Here is a 22,938-nt window from a genome sequence, read left to right as displayed (position 1 = left end):
TACGTACAACTAGTTTAGAATTATTTATTTAAAAATAAAAAGCGAAGGAGCATTCACTTTAATGAAGAACAGTCGTTACGTCGCTGATAGTTCGCTGAATCGGTATTCGTAAATAGAAATTTGATTTAAAATTTAAGGTCAAGGCGTGAAGATGTACGGTTACTGTCGGATGAAAATGACTTGCGGGCATTTTATCTTGTGAGAGGTAATTTACATTAGGTATTATTTTATTAACCGGTCGTTACCGTCTTCCTAATTTCCATTTCGCAGCAGTTAATTAAATTTTTTTTCGAATACCAGATTGTTTGTGAAGCAGCAATGTTAATTTTTTACACGCTACAGTTTTCTTATTCAGCGTATCAAAACCGATAGGAAAACTTCCCGATTAAAATAAATAATGAAAAATTTTTTATTAAAAATGGTTTACAATCGAAAATTGTTTATCCAAATTCCCCCCGAAAAAATGTTTATATTAAACTAGGAAAAATAATAAAAAATTGTTTTTTAAGAAGCCAAAAAATAATATATTTTTAATTTTTTCGCACTTCTCGCGGATATGAAGACGAGTTTGGCTTTTTTAGCAAAAAGCGTGTTTTCTTCAATTTTTGGAGATAGATTTCAATAATGAAATGAAATTAATTAGCTTTAAAAGAAAATTATTGGAGATTAACAAGGTCTTCACAGTTTCTTATTCGTTATTAAACATGTTATCAAAGGCAAAGATGATAAGGAAAATTTAATCAAAACTTTGGAAAAATATGTTCATAATATAGCCTACGTTTTTATGATAACATATTTATACATCATTCATATTATAATATAAACTTTAATTGTTTTGAAGGAGAATTGCGGAAAACGATTCTTGTAAATAATTCAGATATCGTTCGTAAAATATCAGCATAACAAAAATAACCGTATTGATAATCCAATTTGTTTTTTTTTTTTAACTTCATGAGGTACATTTCGTTGCCTATAATTTAATTTTGCACACGAGAAATTCACGAATTGACATTTTGGGACTTAATTTTATTTTATTTAAATGTAAATAAATAATAATGTTTTTTTTAAATCCTCTGCGACGATGGAAAAATGAAGGTTTATTCCAATTTTTATACTTCTGCGTTAAATAACAGTCTACCTTATTTCCATTTCGCAGCAGTTAATTAAAATATTTTTACGAATACCACTTCGTTCCTGATGCAACAATGAGATGTAGGTTTTTTATAAATTTATTTTTCATTTTCATTTAACATAATATCGTGAATTAATGATTTTTTTATTATTTCCTTGCTTGAGTGGGGCTCATTTTAACTACTTCATTAAACAGATTTTTTATCGTATTTTTGTTTTATTTATTTTTATTAAAAAGAGGAACTTTTATATTTTTATAAGATTATACAGCATACCGCTATATAAGTTATTTATAAACAGGTATACGCGCGCACCCTTCTGTTTGCACATCCAATTAACGTGAGAGTCTGCAATCGATAATTCTTAGTCAAGTAGTGCTTATAACGCGTTTTAATATATCGTTCAGGTATAAGATGGTTAGTGTGACTGACTGACAGTCGGTTTTGAAACCGACTGGCTGGTTCTAACCCTGAAAATTGACATTCTTGAACTTTCAAGGGTCTTGGGAAATGTGGGCCGGTATCGGATTACCAGCTGCCTCCACACCTCGCTTCCTGAATCACATTTCCTGCTTTTCCCGAACTCGTTTCATTATTTTCTTTTTGTTATCTACTAATTTAGTCTGTTTTTATTTGCATCGGAAATACAGTATCGACCCTTAGTGTAAATATTTTGTATTACCTTTTACTTTTCACCTTTGATCTTTAGGAATATATTCTTTAACGACACTTACCTTGTTTTCCTTATTATTCAGAGTTTTTTTACTTCCACGTTGTGTTATGTGGTATGTTATCAAATACGCTTGAGGGTTCGTGTTTCAACCTTATTCATGATGCCGTTTGATATTCTTATTTCTAAGTCACGTTTCCCTCAATGTTCACTAGTACTAAAACTAGATTTATGAATATAATATTGTTGTTTTTCTACTTTTTAATGCAGTAGTTTATGTATATATTTAGATTAAGTTACACTTCCCATTGATAAATGGTAACTCTTTCAATTTTGTAATTATTGAGTTGAAAGATTTTACCAGAATGGGTAAATTAAAATTAATAGCTCTAGTACTGGCTCATTGCCGTAATAAGCGATGAGTCATCAAATGTGCTACAGTTAATGTGTATTTAATTAATAAAGATTTACAAAATAAAAAAAGCAAAAAAACAGTTAAATGAAGCGATTTATTACTCGTACGAAGGCTTCTTTCCGATGAATCTACTCGTACAAGAATAACACAAAAGATAGAGCTCTTATTATGGGGAAAATCAATTATAGTAAAGTTTTTTCCCGTAATAAAACTTTTATTTTTTGTGTTGTAGATTGTTTTGCGTTATTCTCCGTTTGTATCCATCAAATATCAATATTACGAACCACTTTATGGGGAAAAAACAAAACTTTTTACTCGTAATGTGGTCGTATTATTGATATTTACTGGTTGCAGATTACACGTACAGATTTGTTTGTTCGTTAACTACTGTTGAAATATAAGCCTTTCCCTTCGTATCTGTTACTGTTCTCGTAAATCTTCTCTGCCCAGAATGCTTAAAGTAGACCTGCCATTCTTACGATTTAATAGATGATTTAAGTTAGAGTGAAGAATTAAGCGAGAAGCCTTGGAAACGCTATTAACGACACGAATATAAAAAAAATCTGATGTGGACGTCACATGACTTCCTTGTACACCTATTAAATTACAAATATTTTTTCTTACATTTTTTGTTGTTGAATTATTGTAAAACTTTTTTTACAGTCGCAGGTTAATATTTTTTTTTTAAATTTAAAAAAAAGTTCATACCCCTTATAAAATCCAAACATTTCATTAATTACAGTTTTATCGGGCTATTACTTTGGAACCAGTGAAAATAAGTACCACTTATGATGATGTATCGTTGAAAAGCTCTCAATGAGTGCTTATTACTGCAGTTAAGAAAAAATAAAAAATCCAAATGTTTTGGATTTTGGGCTTTTTTGAACACTTCTGGTGCAGTCGATTGCAATCAAAAGGGAGGTTATAACAGTCTTAAATCCAAAATCTCAACATTCTACGACTAATCGTTTTTGAGTTATGAGAAATACATTCGTACAGGCGTCACGCCGAAACTAGTCAAAATGGATTCAGGGATGGTTAGATTGGATATTTCCTTGAAATTTGAAAACCGACATTTTTCGCGATTACAGTACTTTCTTGTGCTTCGTACAAGGAACTTCGTAAAACTTATCGTACTGATAAATTAAGAAATGAAATACTGCTTGTGTGACTATGAAAATCGACCCTCTGGATGTAAAGTAAAACGGTTGAGCTGAAAGAAGACTAAAACAATATAGTAGAAGGACTTTACGGATGACAGAAAAAGACAGCATCGGAATTCAGAAATTACAAAAAAGAGAGTACAATGTCAAAATAAGATAGTCAGACCTACACTTATGGAGGCTATGGTATTATACTAATATATGGCTATGGTGATTATTTAATTTTTAATTATTAATTATTGTTGTGTTACGTATCCGAGGTGTGGCTATTACATAAAGAGACTAATGCTGTAAAATATTTTATTTAAAATTTATACTTATTTAGTTATTATCCTTTTCAATACACACTCCTCCTCAATCCCTACAATGCTCCGTGCGGAATTTTCCATTGTTGGAAACAGGGCTGGAAGTCTTCTTCTGTGTGCTCTTTCATGATGCGTGCCGCTTTCTTTGTGACAGCTTCAACGGTCTGAAATCTTGTTTCTTTTAATTTAGATTTGACAGATAAAAGTCGCATGGTGCCAGGTCAGGTGAATAAGGCGGGTGGTCTAACACCGGGATGTTATACTTGGCTAGAAACGTCTTAATAGACAATGTAGTGTAAGCCGGTGCGTTGTTCTGATGAAGAACCTATGACTTGTTCTTCCACAATTCGGATCGTTTTTTTCATACTTTTTCACGGAGTTGAGCAAGGACCTTGAATAAAGATAAAAATAGTTAACCGACGGTCACATCGGATCAGATTACCAAATTTTTCAATATTTTTTATAATTTTTGACGTGGAAGAGGGACCCGAGCTAACATCATCTTCAAGGTATTTTCGGCCATCTTGGAAACGCTTAAAACACTCAAAACTCCGCGCACGTGATAAACATTCATTGTCATATAATTTTTTTTAAATTAAAAAATAAGTTTCAGTAGCGGTTTTTTCAAGTTTCATATGAAATTTCACGACAATTCTTTGCTCTAATAAAAAAAATTTTTTCGGCAAAACAAAAAAAAAACAGTTATTATCCAAACGAAGGTCACGGCTAGATTAATATGTCTATTGAAACTGGAGTGGCAACAATCGAAAGAGAAGGTTTCACGCTACACAGCTATCGGTCGTACTAATTTGGCGCATGCGCAATTCTTCAGTAGCAGCATTAGTCTCGTTATTTTATAGCCACACCTCGTATTATAATAGATCAATGAGGTAATCATTTTGATAGTCCACCCTCCCAATTCAGAAACCATTTTCTACGAACTTATTTATTTTGTTGGTAATCGACCGAATTAATGATACCGACTGATCTTGCGGTAATTACTGTTGGTTTATTATCGCTCGAATTAAAATCACAACTTGCTGACGGAATTATTAAAAATTTGTAACCCCATTAATCAGAAACTATCTCTTAATACGAGCAAACAAAATGTTGGACTTTCATATTCCCGTAACCCTCAAAATTGTTAGAGTTGGGGGATAAGAATAATGATCACATTTTGACGTTTGTGATTAGAGCTTTGTGATCAGATTTCAAGGTATTTTAAGTAATTTGTAATCTTCTATAAAGAAAATTGTGGTGCTAGTTAGGTTGTTATTGTACCGTTCGTCATAAAAATTATTTCGTAGAAAATAATTTGGTGTGGGTGGACTAACAAAAAGGAACCGAATAACGTAAAAGATAGTTAAATAAAATCTAATTACGTTTTATATTTATATTTAAGCGTTGTAAATTTAAATGTATTTTCTTTTGTTTGTTGCAGGTGAGTCTCTTATAAACTCTTGGTTAATCCATTATGTAAGTATTCATTCTTATTAATAAATCACGTTACGATTTGATTTTTCGCTGTCAGATTTTGAGTTTTTGTCAAGCTTATGAAAACCTTATTTGTGCGTATGTGTTTTTAATGTTCAACTTAACCTTTTCGATCTCAAGATGATTTTTTTTTTAAAGGTCCTAGGTTAGAAATAAGAGTCTCTGGATCGGTTCATATTTGGAATCTCAGCGCCTAAATGATTTGTGGTTGGTTAAAATTTATTAAAGTAAGGATTTCACCGACCAGAGATTTGAGATACAGACAAATTATCGTCTCGTTTTATTTTATATATTTTTTAAACTGTAAATTGTTTTTTTCTTTTTTTTTTATACTGAAAATTCTGGTTTGTTTGTCAGGTAAAGATATTTTCCTTTTTAGCTAAATATAGCCGTATTCCAATGGAGACGTCGCCGGCCGCGAAACATTTGTGAGGAACACATTGTTTCCTTGCAATTTTGTATTTTGTACCTAACTGTGTATTCTTATACAAAAGAACTGTCTTAAAATATTTTAAATTCTTCTCATTTTCATAGTTTTTAACGATCATTATTTAAACATTAAAAAAAATTAACGAAAGTAACAGCTAAAATGAATTTGCCGTTTATTTTTCACTTCTTGAAGTCTGGCCTCAGTGTTTTTTCCTTTAATTAATTTATTGTTTACAGCGTTTACAAATTATAAAGGGATGGAAGAAGTTTCCCATCCGTTTTGAACTCTGAGTCCTTTGAATACTGCAACCTGGTTTCTCTCCTATTTTTTTTATTATTTCGATGATTATATTGCTCTGAATATGTTTAGTATTATATTTTTTGCACACAGTTTAGCGGTTTCTGAAAGTTTGTGTTTTATTTCTCAGCCGTCTTCTTTTTCTTTGTGTACTTTGTCCGTTATTGAAAATCGGCAACCGTTTAAGCGATTAAATCGCTGTTCACGGTTGACCTTAATAAAGAGAAATTTGGACTAGGAAACACTTCCTTAAATTCTCCAATCCGGAACGATCTTTTCACCTAAACCTCGGGCTTCGTTTTCCATTTCCCTTGAAGTATGCCGTCAGAATACGTTTCCGATGTCTCACCGCGTATACAAAGCGCTTCTGGTTTTTCTCTTCACAATCTTAAATACGTGTGTACCAGCATTCCAGCCTTTTGAGTACAGTCTGATCGCGAACTTTAGCTGTTCAAACGATCTTCCATAGACCTACGTTTCAAAGCTACGTTCTTTTCAATGATGCTTTTGATAATAGGCCGAGACTCAACCCGTACATCAGGCCAGAGGATGTATACTTACTACGAGTTAGTCGTTATTCTACTCAAACTTAAAATGCGTAGGACATTATTCAATCGCAGAACAGATCTTGCTTTTTTTATTGTATTATTTGTCTTACCGAATTTCTTTAAGGTTTTTTTTTCTATAAAGTTATTTATGTAATAGTTAGTTTATAAATGCTCTCGGTTGAAGGATTATAAGCTGACTGTATACGGTGGTACACTGCTGCTGTTTGTATATGTTATCTCATATTTATATGTATTAATATCATCTTCCTGAATTAAATTTAACTTAAATTATTTCGCTTCGCCCATTAATTTTTATTTAATCGAGTCCGGTTTCAGTTCCTAACGATGTACAATCGCTATTTGTTTAACGAAATACCGGTCGTCAGGAAAGTTTGCTTGGAACTAGTTTTATGTACCACTGGATTTTGTATACAGTCAGTATACATACGGTAACAAAAACCGGTAGAATTTCAACGTTAGTTTTGACTGATTATTGTCATTATGATTATTATTATTGCTATTGTTGGAACATTAATTAGGCCAGTTATACGTCTCACTCGGCATATATTGTTATATTATACACACACACAAACACATACTCGCATACACGCGCGGGCGCAAAGTAAAACTCTTGTACAACCCCTATCCACAGTATCGCAATCACCCACGCCCCCGTAGTATTGAAGAGGCAGCTGTTCTTTTTTAGTCCCTCGCTGTTACCGACGACCCTGTAGTTCAATGACTTGCACGCGTGCGCACGTACGTAACTTAGTAATAGTACATACTAAAATGTAATATCGGTATTAGATCAATATGAGTTTTTTTTTTTTGTAAAGGGGAAGTTATTACCGGTATTTACTTACTAAACCGTATACGGGTCATGTATGTATTCGGCTGACCGTTAACAGTTTTTTCGTAATAGATAAAAGATAATTTTACTTTTTCGTAAAAGGTAATTTAGGAAGTTTTAAAGAAGTTTAAAGCGATCTTTACATAATAAAGTTCTTATTATTTTGGTCTTAATCGTTTTCTTTTGTTTATCTTTTTGTTTACTACATTTCGGCGCGCATAATATGAGAAATCTAAAAGTAATAAAGATAAATATATATATATATATATATGTTTACGCCAAAATGTAATAAAAATAATCGGTGTAAACGCACGAACAAATAGACTGCAATATTTGCTGTCGGTTTTTATTTTGTCCAAAACCGGTTATTCTTTTATTTACTTTCTTGTAAATATAATCGATTCGTAATTTCAGTAGTATATTTTATGAAATGAAACTTCCCTTTTTCTTTAACGAGGAGTGTGAAAATTTTCCTTCCTTAAAAAAAAGTTTTTTTATATGTTCGGTGAAATCGTATTTATCTATTGTTGTTATGGTTCTGTGAAAAGCTCGATCGACGTTGCCGTACGGACGATTTATCTGTTAGCTTTAATTTGTAAATAGTTATATGCGGTAAATGAATATTGAAATTATGCGAAGCTGAAATCTCGGTTGATTACGGAACTTTTAGTTTACCGACCGGGTGTCAAATGACTTTTCTGTACGTCAGCCGTTCAGTTAATTGTACCTCCAGAGTGTTGGCAAAATTTCGTAATGTTACTAGACATTATCGTTTCTAGTTACAAAAAAAGAAGTTTTATTAAATGCCGGTTTGTTATTTTTTTAATTTATTTTATTAATTATAGCTTAGTATCCGATTCGATATAGTCGATACTAGAATATCTGGTGAACTTATTACTAACGATTTATAATAATCCCTTCGTTCAGCGTTTATTCAATGAATTTATCGTAAATTATTTATGTAAATTTTTTAATTTTGTTATAAAACTTGTGGTTCCATTGTAACGCTTTTCCCCACCGTTACGACAGGGGATAAAGCCCGGTTATAACGAAAGCTAGTTTTAGGAAGCGGCTGTAATCGAAAAAAAAAATCTTTTTAATGGAAGATTTCATTTTTTTAAATTAAAGGTGTTTAAATTCTAAAGGTTTACTGCTGCCGGAACGAGTATTAAATTAAACTTATATTATTAATTTATGGAAAGCGGCTCAGAAACCGTGTGCTGGTTTCATATTTGAATGCGTAATTTAAAATTTACGCATAAATATGTTGTTTTTTTTACTTTCTTGTACGAAGTAAAGGAAGTATTGTGATAGCGAAAAAATTCGGTTTTCAGATTTCAACGGAAATATCTCTTTTAACCATCCCTGAATCCATTTTGACAAGTTTCGGCGTGACGTCTGTACGTACGTACGTATCTCGCATAACTCAAAAACGATTAGCCGTAGGATGTTGAAATTTTGGATTTAGGACTGTTGTAACATCTAGTTATGCACCACCCCTTTTGATTGCAATATACTGAACCAAAGTGTTCAAGAAACACAAAATCCAATTTTTTTGGATTTTGTTCTTTTTTTTAACTTAACTGCAGTAATAAGCTCACATCGATAGCTTTTTCAACGATATATCGTAAGTAGTACTTATTTTCAATGGTTCCAAAATTATACCCAAATAAAATTTTAATTGATGAAATATTTTGATCAAGGGGAAGGCACCTAGGTTCGAATCAGATTTCATCTCGTTTTTTTTTAAATTATATTTTTTATTTAAATATATTGATTTATTAATAAGTTATTAACCTGATTGTAAAAAAAATTACCTTAAATAAGAATTCTAAAACGTAAATATAAGAAAAATATCAGAAGTTATTTAATGATATAAAATTTTATTTACTTTTAAGAATGTGTATATGTAATTTAATAGACGTACAGGGAAGTCATTTGGTGCCCACATCATATTTTCTACTGAGATAAACATTCTGCGGCTGGAAAAATCACCGTTAAAAATGCCGTTCGAACGGGGGGAAAATTTCTGTTGTGATATTTTGCTTTTATTACCGTAGTGAGGCTAAGTAAAAAAACATTTGTAAAAAAAATGTCGCGCATATGTTTCGTGTGTGCAGGCGATGTCGCCAGACAGTCTCGGAAGAACTTGTTGATTCGTTTTCTTCTTCGTGATTATTATTTATTCAACAACAGAATCATCCGACGAGTTTACCTATACGTCTACGTAGAGCGTTGTTATGTATATGTGTGGTTTAGTTTATTTCATAATCGTTTGTAGTTAACTTTCTCAGATGTGTTGTTATTTTCAAAATGTACTATTTTTATTTAAAAGCTGATTTTTATACTACTATTTATACTGTAATGATTTTAAAAAATCAAATCTTAGTGATTTTGATATACTGACGAAATCAACTTCGATGTGGAATAAAAAATATTTTTTCCGTAAATAAGAATAACAATATAAAATAAATAATTTTTTCATTAAATGTGGACAAAATAACGTTAGAAAATAAAATCAAATCTAAATCAATAAATAATAATACGTGTATTAATCTTATTTACAGTATGTTTACGTCGAAGCGATTCTTTCGATTAGCTATAAATGTAAGATTGAGTATTTATTTTCACCGAGCAAAATACTAATTAGAAATCGGTGTAGCTGAATCATTCCTTTTTAAGTACCGTCGGCTTTTGAAAATGATCGTAGTAGAATGCGGGATATCCTAAAGAAAATAATCGGGTTCTCGTTAAAAGTTGACAATGGAGACATCCGTACCTGTGCCTTAGTTGTCATTACGGTAGGCAACATTAGGTACACTAACCCATATACTGGAGCTACTACGATCTTACGTTCTTTGTGAGACCCCTGCGAATGTTCGAACCTAATTTAGAAAATTGTCCCGATATAAAAGCCTATTTCGTAATGTTATATCGATCGGTATATTTAAAAAAATCGAATCCGGTTCGTAAATTACGATTAAATTTTTTTTTTAAACGCTAATAATATTCGTTCACGAGGAGATCGCCTCGCTCACCGCATTCTCAGACCGGTTCTGACTTCACTACTGTTTCCAGGTAGCAGGATTTCAGTGAAAAACTTCGCCGGAGTACTTTGGAAATTATTAATAATAGTAAACAAGTTTTACTATCACGGGTCGTTCGGAAACGACCCGTGATCGACTGTCGTCTCAGATTTTATAGGATGATAATTTTATAGGATATTAATTGAGAAAATAAAAACGAATTTAATATCATTCCTGTTCCCTTAACCAATTAAAAAAATCTGATGTGGGCACCATATGACTTCTTTGTACGCCTATTAAATTACATATAGAAAATTTTTTTTTTTTTAAAAGTACATAACATTTTATTTCCTTAATGACTTCTGATATTTTTTCTTATTTTTTTAAATGTTATTATTGAATTATTTATTGTAAAACTGTTTTTGCAATCGGATGTTATTAACTATTAATAAATCAATATATTTAAATTAAAAAAAAGGAGATGAAGTCGGATTTGAACCGATGTTCCTCTTGTAAGATTCAAATATTTAATTAATTTAAATTTTGTTCTGCTATAACTCTGGAACCAATGAAAATATGTACCACTTATGTATTATATATCGTTGTAAAGCTGTCAATGAGGGTTATTACTGCAGTTAAGAAAAAGTCCAATTTTTTTTTATTTTAGCCTTTTTTTGGGCACGTTTGGTTAAGTGGATTGCAGTCAGAAGGGTAGGTGCACAATTAGATTTTACAGCGGTATAAATCCAAAATTTCAAAAGCCTACGGCTAATCCTTTTTGAGTTATGCGAGATGCAGACGTCACGCCGTAACTAGTCAAAATGAATTCAGAGATGGTCAAAATGGATATTTCCGATGAAATCTGAAAACCGAAAATTTTCGAGATCACAGTACTTGCTTTACTTCGTACAAGGAAATAAGAACACCTCGTCTACCTCCTACCGAATCGAGAAATTAGTTTCAAAAATCGTGTTTTAAATTTTTCGAGATTTAAAGACGAAATACTTATAAGAATGCAGTAAGAGCAATTCCCTTCTCATTCCGAGTGAAGTAGGGTATGTAATTAATTTTTATTTAATTTCTTCATTAAAAAGAAATCATTCTACAGTTGTAAAATATAATTTAGTAGTTATAAAGAAAGAATTAATATTTAGAAGTTAGTTTCAAATTTATCGATCGGTGAAAGGTTAAGTTGTAATCTTAAAAAAGTGCCGATGCAGGGATTGTTCAGGGACGTTGCTATAATTATTATAATTTTATTTTTTAATTCATTCAATGACATGATTATTTCGTTTTTGATAGCAATTATTTACTATTTTGTTATAAAAATACACGAAGTAATCTTTTTTTTATTGTTATTATGTTACATTTTTATTATTAATAACCGCATTACAAGTCGATTTTTGTTCTAAAAACGTTTAATTTATTGTAGCATTTCATTATATTAGTCAGGAAATTAATTTTACTTTTCTTTCGCACTTCGTGTATAATCCGTATGTTGATTTTAATTTATTAATATAAAAATAAATGTCTTTCATTCGTATCAACTGCGTGCATTCATATGTATTCATGTAAGTATGCTGCCGTTTCTTATTTTTAAATATTATTGTATACGTTTAGTTATTTATTAGTCGTTTCATTATTAAATCCGAAGTAATAAAGTAGTACTATACAGGATTGGTTAATGCGGTTTCGGTTCTATTTTTTAACGATGAGGTTTTGCAAATCTCTGATATGTGTATTTAACCGAGTGTTTTCTGATAGATGTCGGGAATTTAACCGCGTCTCACCTTTTTGAACGAAATTTACTTTTTTTTGTTTTCATATATTTTTGTTCGATAACAGTTTAATTACGAAAGAAAAGTAGTCGATAATAACGAAAATTAGTGTGTAATTTTTGTTCGTGTAGTTGATTTTGTTAACCGTTTAATAAATAAACGATAAAAAGAGATTACTGATTAATTTTGTGCTGTCGGTATCTTTTTTTAATTACTCTTAAAAACCGTATTTACTGTATTGTAGTACGTACATATATACGTTAGCCGTTTATCTCGATAGCAGTATATAAGTACCGCGCTGTATCGGCTGGTAACAGTTTCGTCGTTCTTGTAAGTTCATTACCCTTTTCTTACATCCATCCTTGAGGACAATGAAGCAAGGGTGGAGCTTTAAGGGTTGTAACCGGTTCTCTTTCGTTGTGGTAATTTTTTTAATATATACGTACATACGTGTGTGTGTGTGTGTGTGTGTGTGTGTGTGTGTGTGTGTGTGTGTGTGTGTGTGTGTGTGTGTGTGTGTGTGTGTGTGTGTGTGTGTGTGTGTGTGTGTGTGTGTGTGTGTGTGTGTGTGTGTGTGTGTGTGTGTGTGTGTGTGTGTGTGTGTGTGTGTGTGTGTGTGTGTGTGTGTGTGTGTGTGTGTGTGTGTGTATCAGGAGCTAGTTCTGTAAATGTCTGATTCATTGTTGGCACATGCCATCGACTAATGAAGGGTTAAGAAAAAGACGGTAGAACGACAAGACGAACGAGTTAGATGAAGATAGAACTATAATAAGAGTTCTTTCTTATACACGAAATCGTAATAGCGTATTGCTTAGCGAAGAAGGTGGTGCGTATAGAGCGGTAGGCGGGTGGGTTTCGTAGGATTTTTTTTATATTCGACTACAGAGTGCTGGGCGCTTAGCTTCTGCAGGTATATAGGCTACTGCGTATATGAATCGTTACTAACACTTCGCACATGCAAATGCAGAGAAAAAAGGGATACGTAAAGCGAGGGGGAGGGAGTAAGCTACCGTATTATATTTTACTTCAGCTACCGCCTCGCCTACAACCTTAACGGCCTGACCTATTAAACATCGACATAATTATGTAAATCGGTACTGATCTGTGCACGTGCCTTAGTATTTACAGGTACTATCATGTGCCTGCGTTTCTTATTATTATTACTATTATATATACATATATATATATATATTGTAAGTCCAGTTCTATTAACGCGGTTTTTGCTTTGTTGGCGTTAATCCGTAGTGTGAAGTGTGTGTATGTTACTGTGAATTGTAGTTGTTTTTTTGAGAAATTAAAAATTTTTTTTCAAGATTGAAACTGAATTTTATAATTGATTTCTGTATAATTTCATTCTGGACATTTTCATTTCGATACTAAATTTTGTCTCGGAAAAGTTTATCGTTGTACAACTTTTTGATCCAACTTACCAACTTTTCAATCCGAGGCTAAAATTTAGGGTTCCTGGTAAAAATAATATTCTCCTTAAAAATAGAATTTTTCTAAAAAAAAAATGGCTCCATAGTTTTATTCAACTTTTAAGTATTTTTCGTTGTGGATAAATTTATCTATAACGATAAAAGTTGATCATCCATAAATTCTAAGATTTAATCAGAGTTTAAATCAATGAGCGTCGGTTTTATTAATTGTTCACTTCCTTGTACGAGGTAAAGGAAGTATTGTGATCGCGAAAAATTTCAGTTTTTAAATTTCAAGGGAAATCCATTTTGACAAATCCCTGAATCCATTGTGACTAGTTTCAGCGTGACGTCCGTTCGTACGTATGTATCTCGCATAATTCAAAAACGATTAGCCGTAGGATGTTGAAATTTTGGATTTGGGATTGTTGTAACGACTAGTTGTACATCTTCCCTTTTGATTGCAATCGATCGAACCAAAGTGTCTAAAAAAGCCCAAAATCAAAAGAAAATTGGATTTTTTCTTAACTGCAATAATAAGCCATCAGTGAGACCTTTTCAACGATATATCATAAGTGGTACTTATTTTCATTAGTCCCAGAGTTACAGCGAAATGAAAATTTAATTAATGAAATATTTGGATCTTACAATGGGAAGGCACATTGGTTGGAATCAGACTTTATCTCTTTTTTTTTTAACTTTTTCTTTTTTAATTTAAATATATTGATTTATTAATAATTAATTATTAACCTCTAATTCTATAAAAAAATCTACGATAAATAATAATTCAATAATAACAATAAAAATAAAAAAGTATCAGAAGTTATTAATGAAATAAAATTTGATGTACTTTACATTTAAAAAAAAATGTATATATGTAATTTAGTAGGCGTACAAGGAAGTCCATGTGGTGTACACATCAGATATTTTTTTTACGGTGGGAAATGTAGTTGATCTCAGATAGTTTGTAATCCAAATATTAAACTTTTTTAAATATATCCGTATAATCCGTACGGAATTAAATATTTTTTTTAGATGGTGGGTGGAAGTCGCAAAAGTCTTAGAACGGATATTAATGACTAATTTAGTCTTTATTAATATAGATTAGTATTACCGTGGAGAGCTTGATTATTTTTTATCTTGAACTTCCTTTTAATATTAGGTTATGAGATTGTAGAACGAGTTCTCTATACTAAGTGTTCCTGGTGTCTAAAATTATGATTTAATGTCACGCAACTGATCTTTCCGTCGTCCGTTTGGATAGAATTTCTTATATTTCAACTTCATTTTCTAAATTTAATTCGGTGGAGTAGGTTAAATGTAAACAAATAAATCTGATGTTTGATGTCGTTTAAAAAAGAAAGAAAATTACTTACAAATTGGTGTGTGTGTGTGTGTGTGTGTGTGTGTGTGTGTGTGTGTGTGTGTGTGTGTGTGTGTGTGTGTGTGTGTGTGTGTGTGTGTGTGTGTGTGTGTGTGTGTGTGTGTGTGTGTGTGTGTGTGTGTGTGTGTGTGTGTGTGTGTGTGTGTGTGTTAGGTGAGTTCCTGGTATCGTCCATCAGCTGTAAGGATTTTAGATGTTATTAAGTAATACAGCAAGAACGTGGTTCAAATCCGTATTTAATACAGGTTTTTTAAAAAATTGAAAATGAATGTCCATATTACTGTTAATATTGGGGTTTACCTAATGGCACAGCATCTGGAACGGTCTGCTTAACGACGGGCTAACCGTTGTTTTCAGACTTGTATGAAACAGTGTAAAAATAAACCAACACATACACACAGAGAGAGAGTTTTGCTTCAAGTTTAATGGAAATTTATGCTATACGGAGGTAGGTCCGTTTCCCCCCTGACGTATAATGTATTACAATAGATTGGTAATAGGAAGATGTAACCAGTAAAGCTTGCTACGGCTTTTGTTAACCTTTTTTCTATTTCAGTCCGGTACTCTTCTGACATTGTAAGCGGGATTTTTTTAAAGATTTTGTTAATTGTTAAATTTTAGATGTATACGTAATGAAGAAAAATCTGATGTGGGCACCTCATGACTTCCTTGTACAACTATTAATTACATGTACGTGTTTTTTTGCTGCACTTCATTTAAACTTATTTCATTTGAAAGTGAGATACGATTCTCCAAAGTGAACAGTCACAATTGCTGAAACTAGAGAACGTGTACGCAAAATGTGATCAAAAGAATTACATCAAACCAAACAGCGATTAAATGATCGACAACAAAAAACAAATAAACGAAATGATGATTAACTTCAAGTTAGGGAGAACATTGTCCGACAATATCAAAGCAGTAATGAATTAAAAGATGAGAATTTTTTGCAATTTATCAAAGATCAGGTATGTATGCCTTGGTGTATATGTTCTTGTGAGGGTCTATTTTTCGGTCACTCTGTGGTTAACTTTAATGTAGATAAAATTAAACAGAAATTCTAGAATAATTAAAAAGATTAAACAGAAATTAAACTAGAAAATTTAAAAATAGTAAGATTCTAAATTATAATTTTCAATTAATATTAAACAATCAGATGTTTCACCGAATCTACTACACTTACTAGTGTAGTATTACAGTATTACTACACTACTAGTATTAAATTACATATACATTTTTAAAGTACATAAAATATTATTTCACAGAAAAAATTATTTTTTACAATCACGGGTTAATAAATTAATAAATCAATATATTTAAATAAAAAATGTTAAAAAATAAATTTAAAAAAAGGAGATGAAGTATAATTCGAATCAATGTGCCTTCCCCTTGTAAGATCCAAATATTTCATTAATCAAAATTTTATTTGGCTACAACTCTGGAACCAATGAAAATAAGTACCAGTTATGATATATCGTTTAAAATCTCTCAATGAGGGCTTATTACTGCAGTTAAGAAAAAGTTAAAAATCCAAAATTTGGGGATTTTGGGCTTTTTTGGGACACTTTTGGTTTAGTCGATTGCAGTCAAAGGGGGAGGTGCGCAACTAGATGATACAACAGTCCTAAATCCAAAATGTCAATATCCTACGGCTCATCGTTTTTGAGATATGCAAGATGCGTACCTACGTACAGACGTCACGTTGAAACTAGTCAAAATGGGTATTTCCGTTGAAATCTGAAAAACTAAATATTTCGTGATAACAACAATATTTCCTTTACTTCGTACAAGGAAGTAATTATTGAAAAGAAATTTAAATTAAATTTGGTTTCTAAATTTTTTTTGGAAACAAGTTATTTACTCACAGTTAAGTTATTTTCGTTAAACGCAGTGTAGTTTAAGTAATATTTTTAAATTGTGTGTGTGTGTGTGTATATATATATATATATATATAAAATATAAAACAATGAAATTTAAAGTTCATTTTGTTAGTAACTTAATTTGAAATATAAATTTTTTATTTATTCTAATGTGTTCGTTGAAATCTGAACAATAAGCAACCCCTCATGGGTTACTGAGATGAGGATGATATGTATGCCACGTAAATGAAGTGTGGTCTTATACAGACTTAGGCCGACCATTCCTGAGACGTGTGATTAATTGAAACCCAATTACCGAAGTACACCGGCATCCAGTGTCTAGTATTGAAATCCTTATAAAAACAACTAACTTTTAGCAGGATTTGAACTTCAGAAATTTCGACTTCGAAAATATGATGTTAAACAACCGATTAGCCATGACGAGTTTTCGGTAGGTGGGCTACCTGAAATATGAGACTATTTTTTTTTTATTGTGGCATCTATTTAAAATTTTAAGGTGTTTTAATGATCAGTCATTATACCGAGTAAATATTATGCGTTTATGAAGAGTACATTTTGAGTAGTAACGTGAGTAGTTTGTTTTGTATATTTTGTCATCGGAAAATTCATAGTCAAGCGAAAAAGGTAAGCATTTTTATTCAAAAAGAAGTCGATATCGTACGGAGAGTAAATCCTGTTTTCCGTGTCAAGTTAAATTTCCCACAGAGTTCAGGTTAATTCTAACGTTTCTCGTAGTGCTCGGCCGTTACTTGTTAGCCCCGTCCTGAACCAGAATGGCTTCAGTGTACGGTGGACTTCGGTTCGGTGTTGTTTTGAATCCATAACCCGCCACTGGTTTGGAGTGCTATCTGTAAAAATACATACTCGTATTCACTAGCTTGAAAACAGCGGACGCCCTTTCAGATGGGTAAACCAGCTACTACGAACCGGTTCCGTTTTATAATAGTAATAATTTCTTAGTGAAAGTTTCTTTTTGGGATTTCATTTTACAGCTGATTTTGACAAAACTGTCAGCTGATTGTTGTCAGCTGTTCTACCTACCTCTTAAGTTACCTGTCAAGACTAAAATGCGTTTAATACCTGTTTGAGACCGCATTCTTGGAAACTTTATTGTTGGATATTTATCTGGTATTTCTTATACCACTCCTATATAATATTTTTATAATATCTGGCAAATATGTGAGTTGTATGGTAATAATTTATAGTCGGTCTAAACGTCAAAACCTGTACAGCTTTATCTAAATTTTAATAAAAGGATAATTAACGTTAGTCGAACTGTAATTTTATGAGACGATCTAATGGATATAAGTGGTTACGGATGAGAGAAAATAAATTTACGTTTGAATTTTTAGCAATTCTGTTCTATATATTTAGGAATATTTATTATACAGTCGCTAGCATATCTTGATTTTGATATCGGTCAATCGATAATTCATCGATTCCAAAATCCCATCTTGCTGATTTATATATAAAGCTTAAAATTAAATAGGTAACCCTTTTCCCTGTTAATATTATTATTAAAGTCATCAAAGCTATTTGCCGATCCGGTTGTGAAATTATTACTCTCTCGGTCCTGTATTAAAATAGTCTATCTGAAAGTATTGTAAACTGTATTTTTAAAATTATCAAATTAAAAGTTTTTAGAATATTTTCCTCAAAAAATTAATTTCTAAAATCGTTTTAAAATAATCATATCCTTTACTCTTGAGATAAATATCGAAAAATATTTCTATCCTGATAACGCTTTAGTTAGAAAAATATAATACAAATTTTGAGAGTCGATAAACTGACGCAGAGAAAAGTAAATAAAATCCCTAGTTTTACACGGAGGGAGAATGTAAAGGGACATTTTTAGAAATTTCTTTTGAGGGATTACCCACTTAATACTTTTATAAACGGGAAAGTTTTCATCTTGGTAATTCCTTATTTGGAAGAAAAAATAGTCGTTGCGCTGAAACTCAAAATGAAAAATTAACAAAAATTTTGAGAATAAAGGTTTTAAACAATACTTTTTTTGTGTTTTTACAATAATAATTTTATCAAAGATTGGTACGGTTGTATAATTAATAATTAAAAAACCCACTTACCAACAATTTTTTTTATAGATACGTTCAAGCGCTCTCAGATTAAAATTCCATCATCAGGAACTTAAAAAAATGTATGTTATAATCTTAATAAAACTAAAACTTCTTCGTCATGTAAATTTGTAACGTAATATAATGTAACAGTGGTCGTCATAGTTTAAAATTATGTCGACTTAACGTCCTGCCATTATGAATGTCTCCACCGTTATTATAACGGCGGAATTGACGTAATTTTAAACATTTGACGACCACAATTATATATATTAAGTTATATAAACAAATTTACATGACGAAGAAAGTTTAGTTTTATTAAGATTGTAACATACATTGTTTAAGTTCCTGATGAGGGAATTTTAATCTGAAAGCGTTTGAACGTATACACCCACGCACACACATATAATATATATATATATATATATATATAAAGCTGTAAGCAATACAAAGCTGTAAAATTAAAATAAATGGACTGACTCTTTTAAAATACGTAATTTTATTTACGTTTTTAGGTGTGTTTTTTTTTTTAATCTTTTAATATGAGATTGTACATTTTTTAGTTTTGTTTTTGCAGTCATCAATTGTTGGAACTGATTTGATGCTTCTTTCCATACCTTCCTGTTCTGTGCTAATCTTTTAATCTCAATTATTACACGTTCTTAAATATCTGTTTCATAAATTCCGATCCGTATTTTCTTTTACTGTTTTTAACTTTCGTACTCGTATATACTTCTATTACTAAATTAACTAAACTTGATGTCTAATTTCTCTTATCTCGTTTTAATTTTTAGATATATTCATTTAAATTGTATTAATCCACTTTGTTTTTTACTTGTAACATTACATTTCACAGGTTTGAAAGAAAACTTATTCCTTTCCCTTCTGTTTTTTCTTCTCATTACTTCTTACATATATATATTATTGAATCCCCTTCAATTTAAATAATCGTTTTTTCTTATAAAAAAGTAATTTCGTAATTAAGAAAAGAATATCCCGACAAATGTTCCCAAATAACATTTTATGGTCAGTGGTGTACACAAAATTAAACAGAAAGCGGTTGTAATTATAAAATGATCCTATACGCTTGTGGTACTCTGAAACTAAAGCGTGCTAATAATTGAAGTAAAATTGGGTTTTGTCCTTTCACTAAAAAATAAACCGCGATTGGGAATATGAAAAAAAGTTTCACACGTTTAGCATACGATAGGCACCATCTTCTTACAGTTCCAACATATTGTTTATCCCTTGCCGTAATGGTTGGTCGTGTCAAAAATTGTTCACACAAAAAGTTTAATGTTTAGAGGATTAACGACCACTTTAAACCGATGCGATACTGTGCCTAGTAAGGGAAGTATGATTGGTATTATCTTCACAACCCTATTTTTCCACCCCCTGGTCAATCGTTGGTGAAATTAAAAAACTTTACTTAGATAAGTTTTAAGCCCTTATCCATAGAATAGTAGGAACTTTAAACGAATTCGATATTTTACTTAATAAGAAAGTTAGCTAAATTTTGTTATTTCGAAAAACCCCACGTTTTCACCTCCGTGGTTCGATTTTGGCCGTTAACAACTCCGTCGAGATTTTGGAACGAGTTTTTTTAAGGAACAATTTGAAAGTGATTGATGCAAAATTACGGCAGTTATCGTGTCCACAAGAAAGTGAAATATATATATATATAAACTTTTGAATTAAGGTGGTTTTGGGGTCTAGGGGATGTGAAACGCGAAAATACGTGAAATACGCAAAAATTCCGCAAGTGGAATCGTGGAACCCATTACAATAGGTAGCTTTCTTATGGAATCTACCTAATTAAGTTGGCTGATTAAGTTAGGCCGCAGCACTTAAAATACCATCGATTGTGTGCATTCTAATCTGTACTTAAGACTTTAGTCCGCGTAATGTCTGCTATCAGATGAAAATATGACCCCAAAATGTGGCAGTTACATTAGAGAAATGTTGAGAATTAATCTAGTGTTCCCCAAACACAATTTATTCGCGGCGACTGCCGTAGTGAAACAGTCCTCAGGCTAACTCGCACGCGCGTAGTATTAAGTAATTTCTCGAGAAATTACTTAGAAAACCGAACAGAACCTCTCAAGCCTTCATTTAGCCGTAATTAAATGATAAATTAATAACGGATGCATAGTGCTGTTTTATTGAGTCGCTAAAGATAACTTATATACTACTAGATGGCGGATAGCACCACGATACGTGAGAGCGATTTCTTCGATTTCAGTTTCGGGCTTGTTACGTTCCTCTATCGGTACATTAACTAAAACTTCGATGTCTTAATATATCGGGTTACCGACGGTCGCTTCTGTTTATGAGATTCAAAAATTTGTTTTTTCTCTTATTTATTTTAAGACTTCTTCGTTTTAAATTTTACCGACGGCTAGATATATAAGACCTTATATTTAATTTATTATCAAGATACGGGTAAACATTTTATTTTATTTTTGCTCGATTAAATTTATTTAGATTTTTATTCTCAGAATTAAACTGTGTACTAATTTTCTTGCAACATTTTTTTGTATAGATTTCAAAAAACGTTCATGTATAACAGAACTAAAATCCCTTTCGGTACGCCGGAAGACGGAGGTAGATTACATCGGTGCTAAGTAGGGGATAAAAAAAATTTCCACCTTAAAATTAAGAAAAACTTCAAATTTAAAAGAACGATTTTCAGCTTCATTTTTTTAATTTTTTTTTGTCAAATATCGCATACAAATTAATTACTTATTATCTATTTAATTTGTGTCTCAAGAACTTCGTATAGTTTACCTTTGGAATAAAAATCAGGACGGAATTTTTTGTTAGCCGTAAGCAAAACGCCGCTTTTCTGGGCATATTTTGTGGGATTTATGCTTCAGATGACCGACTTCTTATTGGTAGTTCTAAACCTGTAGCAATTATATTACAGAAAAGGTATCTTTGGTATTCTTTTTGTCTCGTTATTATATCTATAGAAAAACTGTACCGTATACTTTTCTTTTTCTTAAAGGTACCTTTGGCTATTCATTTTTAATTTATTGTGATTCAAAACGGACACGACAGGATATAATAAATTTTTATTTGTTTATTTATTATTGAAGTTAAAAATACTCTATTTCCATAGTTTTGAAGATTACTACTATTTGTTATTTATTATTCAGATATTTATTTGCTCACAGTCTATAAATATATGAAAGTATAGGTAATATTTGACCGACTACTTTTTCGACTTTTCAGTTAAGTACTTGAAAAATAATTTTTGGAAGTATAAAAAGTATTGAAAATTCGTAATTTGGATTTAAAAAAAAATATCTTGTCTTTCATGACTTCCCAGGCGTCAAATTTCACGATCGCGGTGGCCGATCGATTATTTCTCACTGTTTAGTCCATTGGGGAAAATTTTTGTCGGATGTAGTCTAATTTGAAGAACGCAGCGAGAAGGTGCGCCTTGTTGCCACCAACGCAGGGCCGGTGAGAAACAAAGCTATTCTATAGCTGGGAAACAACATTTCAATATACGAATCCTCTGTTTCATTTCGGTCGAAGGAAATAGGTCCAACAAGACCATTATTCTGATCTCACGCCGAACATTACCTTCTGGGTGCATCGAATACCTTCTCCCTAATTACGGGATGCATTTCATTTGACCGTTAAAATAAATTACGACGACTTACTGCGGGATTTAGTTTGAAGCACGCTTCGTCAGACCGTATCACCAAGTTAGAAATATGAGAATCTGTTTCATGCAACGCATGAGAATTTAAAAAAAAAGAAGATCCACCTTTCTGTCAAAACATCTTCACGAAGTGCAAGAAGTAACCTCGACCGATGGAGCTTAAATTTCAATTCCTTTTGTAAACTTATTCTGGTTATTTCCAGCTTTTGCGTTCGACATTTGAGAGTTCTTTACTGTGTCTGGCGATAAGTTTGTTTTTTCAGGCGCGACTAATTCTACGCCTTTTTGATCGTGAAGCATCTCCAACGCTTCCAGTACTTCAAATTTTATGTTCAGCGATCGAATAAAATTATAGTAATTGCGTCGGCCGATTACTAACGACTACTAGCCAAGATTACCCAT

At 31.7% G+C, this 22,938-nt stretch overlaps 1 protein-coding gene across 2 annotated transcripts in view; it reads left to right on the top strand.

The window, feature by feature from the left end:
- The window catches only part of LOC142325512 (M-phase inducer phosphatase-like), a 228,232-nt gene that overhangs the window by 157,343 nt on the left and 47,951 nt on the right, over window positions 1-22,938 (top strand). The window contains exon 1 of one of the 2 annotated variants that reach the window (XM_075367371.1): window positions 11,776-11,899. The exons of the other annotated variant lie outside the window; for it this stretch is intronic. Within the exon in view, the coding sequence (XP_075223486.1) occupies window positions 11,856-11,899 (44 nt within the window). The 5' untranslated portion in view covers window positions 11,776-11,855. Of the gene's footprint in view, window positions 1-11,775; window positions 11,900-22,938 lie in introns of those variants that run through there. 2 annotated transcript variants of the gene reach the window in all.

The sequence above is a fragment of the Lycorma delicatula genome, chromosome 5 (genome assembly GCF_047948215.1).
Source record: "Lycorma delicatula isolate Av1 chromosome 5, ASM4794821v1, whole genome shotgun sequence".
NCBI lineage: Eukaryota > Metazoa > Arthropoda > Insecta > Hemiptera > Fulgoridae > Lycorma > Lycorma delicatula.
Note: the sequence above shows the minus strand (reverse complement) of the source record. Positions and strands in the feature narration are given on the sequence as shown.